Source organism: Leguminivora glycinivorella, chromosome 17 (assembly GCF_023078275.1).
Source record: "Leguminivora glycinivorella isolate SPB_JAAS2020 chromosome 17, LegGlyc_1.1, whole genome shotgun sequence".
Taxonomy (NCBI): domain Eukaryota; kingdom Metazoa; phylum Arthropoda; class Insecta; order Lepidoptera; family Tortricidae; genus Leguminivora; species Leguminivora glycinivorella.
In genome coordinates this window covers 16,573,166-16,579,286 of record NC_062987.1, presented here as the reverse complement: position 1 = coordinate 16,579,286, position 6,121 = coordinate 16,573,166, and the positions used below count along the sequence as shown (strand labels likewise).

Genomic DNA, 6,121 nt, shown 5'->3' with positions numbered 1-6,121 from the left:
TTTTTCCTTTAGGAGCGATTATTTTCGAAAATATTAGTATTATCAAAAAACGATCTTAGTAAACCCTAATTCATTTTTAAATACCTATCCAACAATATATCACACGTTAGGGTTGAAATGAAAAAAAAATCAGCCCCCACTTTACATGTAGGGGGGCTACCCTAATAAAACATTTTTTTCCATTTTTTATGTTTGCACTTTGTTGGCGTGATTGATATACATATTGGTACCAAATTTCAGCTTTCTAGTGCTTACAGTTACTGAGATTATCCGCGGACGGACGGACGGACGGACGGACGGACGGACGGACAGACAGACATGGCGAAACTATAAGGGTTCCTAGTTGACTACGGAACCCTAATAAAAAACCGCGGTACATTTTAGCTTGCGATCGCGCTGCCTGCGCGCTGTTTATACTCGCAAATATAACTTTGTAAAATGTGTAAACATTAGGTATTTCCAGAGAGTTGCATTTTGGCAGCGGTGGACTAAATGGGTTTCCCGTTAGGCTGAACAAAAGGATTGTAAACAATAACAAAACTTAGAAATGTAAACAAAGGCATGCCGGCGGCGCGTGCGCAACAGTCCAGCCAGTAGTAACTTAACTGTCAAATCAATAATAGGCAGGTAAGTAAATGTTTTATATTATTTTCTGCCCCGTAGCCGAATGACATTTCTGCGATTCGAAACGAAATCGAAACGCCGCAGAAAGGTAGTTTGGCTCTGTCGCGCCAATACGCAAGAGCGATAGAGATAGATAGAGATTTTATCGTGAGCGTTTCGTGCATTATTTCGGCTACATACACAGACAGATGGTGTTTTTATATAGTGCGAGAAGTGTTTCATTTCTTGTCAGATCAAAACTTCGGAGGGCCATTCTGAAAAATGTCGTACGATAAGCGTGCGAAAATGAGCTTCCTTTTTTCCGCACTTGTATCGTAATATACAATATTACTGCTCCATCTTAAAGTCACGCTTAGTATGTGTAAATATATTACGCAATTGATTCGCGATAAACTTTCAACTTGCATTTTTATCTCATTTTGGGTAAAGGAGGTTATCACTTATTACAAATATTTTAATTATAAATTGAGATGAATGCATGCATATTCAAATGGTAAATAAAGAATTACTTCTCACTTGTACTTACTAAAAGAGAGAAGATATTTTCTGTAACTTTCGTATTTGTATAGGACCAGCATCCATTTAAATTCAGATCACAGTTATATTGAGTTTTCAAATTTTTTCAAGCTCGATTTCTTATAATCGGATATCGGATTCATGAGGAATTGAGAAAACTCTTCAAACCTTAACGGTACATAATTTATTTGTGTTTCCATCAAATAATCAAAGCTTTACATTAAAAGCCGTTTTAAAAAATACCTACACATTTCTACATAATCCAACACTAAGTACCTTTCACCAGAACCCCAAAAGCGGCGGTTCTTTTTTTCTTCAAAATTATTTGTTCGTTTTTATCACTGATAGCTCATCTCTTACTCGCTTCTGGGACCAGTGCCTTTATTGGGGTCTTGGCTTAGAGGGTAGTGGCCCTAACTCCATGAGTAGGTCCATACCTACCCATTTATTTAGCCATAGGCAATAATCATCAAGTGAAAACGTACGATAATCGCATACTGTTTGCAATACATTGCGGGTTTTGATAGATCGATTGGATTCGTTGTTCCTACTTAACCAGAAATGAACTATAAATGTATACCAATTATTGGAACGATTCGGGACGGTTTTACTTAGCATAAATTATTATATACATATGACGAAGCCTGTTGCGGATATCATCATTGGTTTGGTTGTGACGAAGCATGGTGCTGATTGTATTTGTGGCCACCTGACGAAGCCTGCGTTGCGGGTGACAAATCTGATTAGTGGTATTGTTTTTTAATTTAAGATTGCCTGTGTGATGTGTTTTGTAGTATTTGAATGAAATAAATAGTTTTGGGTATTATTGGAACATCTGACATCTATTTGAGATTTTGAGCGTAAACAATGGTATTCCCAAACTCTGCGACTTTACTTAAAATACTGGCCATAGGTCTGTTGTTCCAATAATTGGTATACATCGTAATCACATAATTATTTTGTCACTTATTTCCAGTGGTTCATGGCTAACTGGTACTATTGGTGCGCAGTGAAATAACTAGCTACCAGCACGGGAAGCATGGTCGCGCGATAGACGATAAAATAGCAGGCCTTCCCTATCGCACTATTTGTAAGTGCGATAGGGTCGGCCTCATATTTTATCGTCTATCGCGCGACCATGCTTCCCGTGCAGAAGCAAAGAGACGAATTCTTTGCCATCGAGACAAACGAACGGGATAACCCCATTTTTGGCAGGACCACATCTTGCCAGCCTCTCTGTTAAAACTTTGGAATAAACGTTATTACAGAATTGGTGTTACATATATTTTTTACGGTAAAATAAAGAAATAAACATACCTACAGCCAAGGCATTAAATATGGACACGGAAAAATTCAAAAATATGTAAGTATACCTACTTACACGACTTAATTGAGGATACATATTTTTGGCACATGTCCACATATACATAAGTGTACATATTTTAAATCTTGACCGTATAAACATTTATTATTTTCTCACTGAAATCCTTTCACAATTCAAAAAAGGCTTTACGCCTGGATGGAATTATCCCATATTTCGGTACAGACCTATGGCCAGTATTTTAAGTAAAGTCGCAGAGTTTGGGAATACCATTGTTTACGCCCATATCAAATAGTTGTCAGATGTTCCAATAATTGGTATACCTTTATAGTTCATTTCTGGTTAAGTAGGAATAACGAATCCGATCGATCTATCAAAACCCGCAATGTATTGCAGACAGTATGCGATTATCGTACGTTTTGCGAGACCTAACCTTGAATGCCTGCAGTCCAAATATACAAAAACATCCTTGCGGCTACAGGCGGCGCGCAGTTTTTGCTGTCTAGAGTTAAATGTACCTGTGGGGATTTTAGTTCAGAATTTTTCCACATGCAAACTTAAGTTTGTTTTTGTGTTTATATCTGTCTAGTTTTTGCGTCTGAATGAGTCATACACCTTTAATAAACAGAGGCTCAGTCGAAAGTTGAAAGAGTACGAAAACATACACGTTTCTTAACGTCTGGTAAATTGTTTAAAATGCAGAATGAAAATAGTTCAGTACACAAGAAGTCAGAGATAAGACATTGCTGCTGTTGTTTAAGTCCCAGGATTGAGGTTATAATTTGGGCTTGTATCAGTTTGGTAAGTGATCAAAAGATTTTATACTATTTTTTAAAGTATAAGCTAAGTAAATTCAATACGGATGTCATAATGGATACTGGGGACTGTTAAAAACATTTTGTTTTATTCATTTATTTCTTGTGTTTAGATGTAAATATTGTATGATGTTGATGACGCAACCAAACACTAATCGAAGTGTATGTATATGTACTTGTAAACACCTACCTACTTGTTCCATATCAACATTATTAATCTTAATATTTTATTATTGTTATAACTTCCTAGTTCACACAAAATACCAAACAAATAATACCTACCACAGAGGCCGGATGGTTAATTTAGTGGTAATGACGTTAGCCACGTAAGCTGGAGACCTGAGTTCGATTCCCGGCCACCTGTGGATTTTAAACTCTTTTCTTTCATGTATGATATCCTACGTCAGTTTATATCAATTATTTACTTATTTAGACACTTTTTATTTTCAGAGTTCCACCGCCTGTATGGTAATAATCATGTTTTTGGGAATAATATTTGTTGACAGTGCGTCTGGATATCACTTCTCTGCGTTTGATGAAATTAAACTGTTGATATTATTCTCTTCGGCGTTACTAACTGACATAGTGTACAACATGTTTGTTGTTGTAGCTTCTCTTGGGGTGAGTTATTGAATACATGTTGATTTCAACCTTAAAACAAAAACTTAATAAAAATAAAACACTAACATTAAATACTGAAGAAACCTTTATTAAAATATGTAACAAATTATTTTTAACCGACTTCAAAAAAGGAGGAGGTTCTCAATTCGACTGAATGATTTTTGTATGTATGTTACTCGATATCTCCGAGAATCGTGGACCGATTTTCAAAATTTTTTTTTGATCGAACGGGTATAACCCCGAGATGGTCCCATTGGCACCAAGTCAGGGTCTGATGATGGGATCTTGGAGAAATCGAGGGAACTCCTCAAATGTTATAGGCACATGTAATGTTTTTAGTGTATTTTTCAAAGGTACACCAGTATTTACGCCTGACGGTAGTAATTTTATGTGGCTGAGCTGATGATGGAAGGTCAACTCCTCAATGGTTAGGAGTTAAAGGATAATTCTTTCACTACTGTACATATATTCGGACTGATACATATAATATCACTAGGAACCACTAAAAAGTAACAAATAAATTAACTTTTAAACAAAAAATAAAACCGCCTTCAAAAATAAGCGCGTTACAAAACACGGAGAAACTAAAAAGCAAAAAATAATAAACCTTTGAATTCAGATTTCTTATCGTATTGCAATAATCTAAACATCCAAATTATAAACAAATCAATTATTTTTGGAGTCGGTACCAGCCTGTGTATGGTTGGGTGGGGCAAACAGGCAATAGCAAGGCGACGAACAGGTCTGGTACCGACTACAAAAATAATTGATTTGTTTATAATTTGGATGTTTAGATTATTGCAATACGATAAGAAATCTGAATTCAAAGGTTTATTATATATACATACTTCGATAGATAGCAGCACCATCTCTCTCGCTATATCGTAATCCTGCAAATGTAGGAGGTGCAAGCACAAATGGCTCGCCCTTAAGAGTTGGTCAAAGGCGATAACATACACAGATTCAGAGATAACATACACTAGAGAAATTTCGACGAGTACCTCGGCGCTCGAGGGTGTAACGGTTTAGCACGTCAGCCGCGATAGCTGGAGACCCGGGTTCGATTCCCCGCTTCGCCACCAGTGGGCTTGATCGCGTTTTCTAAAACCTTTATTAGTTAAATAAATACAGTTACTAGTAAATGAACATAATAACATTAAAACTAAATTGCTGCCCTACAAATAAAATAAAAAAATACCTAAGTCGCCGTCAGTGGGCAAGGTACCAAGAAGGCTGGCCGCACTTCCCCGCTGTCTTGCGATAGACCAGTACTCAAACGTTGTGCGAAATACGTTGCGCGTTTTGAGAGCGTAGGCGTAGCGTTAGCGGAGCGCAATGATAGTGGTGCGCCGGACGCTGGCGTTGCGGCCATCGGACACCGGCGGGAACTAACGAGCGCGGATTGCGAGCGGAATGCGCGCGGATTGCGAGCGGAACGCCAGCGTTCGTCCGGCGCACCGCTATCATTGCGCTCCGCTAACGCTCCGCTAACGCTCCGCTAACGCTCCGCTAATGCTCCGCTTACGCTACGCTATCAAAACGCTTTATGTGTGGCGGAGGCTTTATTCATTTTTATTATGTTACAGAAAAAAGTGAAGCTGCTCAAGATTTCTCTATACTTTGGCGCCATAATGTGTGTCATATTATGTGCCGTCACGGCACTTTCATATGAACCATCAGGTTTACTACACTTGTTTGAAGGGCTAAGATACATTTTGACAGTTTTTGTCGTAATAATTGTAGGTAAGTTTCGTATTTTTCGTAGGTCCTTACTTAACTGCATCATATTAAGTACATATTTGTCAAAGCGGACCGAATGCCGGGATAACGCAAGGAGGATGATGATTAGGTACCTATTCAGTATTAAATTAAAACGGGACTTAATCGCTTAAACACTTACGTTGTTGTACATTTGGCTAGACGTCTCGAACTTGTCATTACATTATATTACTTTATTAATGGTATAAATATTGATCCGTTACTTTCAATTTCCAGTTATTCGATGCTACATGCTCCTAATAATACGCGGCGTGATGATGAATCTTCGAGTACAAGACCGAAAACAATTTGGATACATTGACTTGCAGGAGACAATGGAGAAAAAAAACCAGCAAACTTCCAATTTAAAACCCTGAAGATATACAGCGTGGGGCCTGTAACAAAGGCGAAGAATTGAACTCTAGGCTATTCTCCTTATACTGATCAACATTTGGTCGGCGACTTT

General features: G+C 37.9%; 1 protein-coding gene across 1 annotated transcript; it reads left to right on the top strand.

The window, feature by feature from the left end:
- Positions 1-3,075: 3,075 nt before the first annotated feature.
- Positions 3,076-6,121, top strand: LOC125235447. Its single transcript, XM_048142018.1, has 4 exons — positions 3,076-3,262; positions 3,727-3,897; positions 5,484-5,640; positions 5,893-6,121. The coding sequence occupies exons 1-4, from the start codon at positions 3,158-3,160 to the stop codon at positions 6,030-6,032; spliced, it is 573 nt and encodes a 190-aa protein (XP_047997975.1). The 5' UTR covers positions 3,076-3,157; the 3' UTR covers positions 6,033-6,121.

Bases quoted from the DNA above. Each gene is read 5' to 3' on its own strand.
- LOC125235447 (XM_048142018.1), top strand. From the start codon at position 3,158: ATGCAGAATGAAAATAGTTCAGTACACAAGAAGTCAGAGATAAGACAT. The intron at 3,263-3,726 runs GTAAGTGATCAA...TTTTATTTTCAG, and splicing joins TTTGGGCTTGTATCAGTTTG to AGTTCCACCGCCTGTATGGT. The intron at 3,898-5,483 runs GTGAGTTATTGA...ATTATGTTACAG, and splicing joins TTGTTGTAGCTTCTCTTGGG to AAAAAAGTGAAGCTGCTCAA.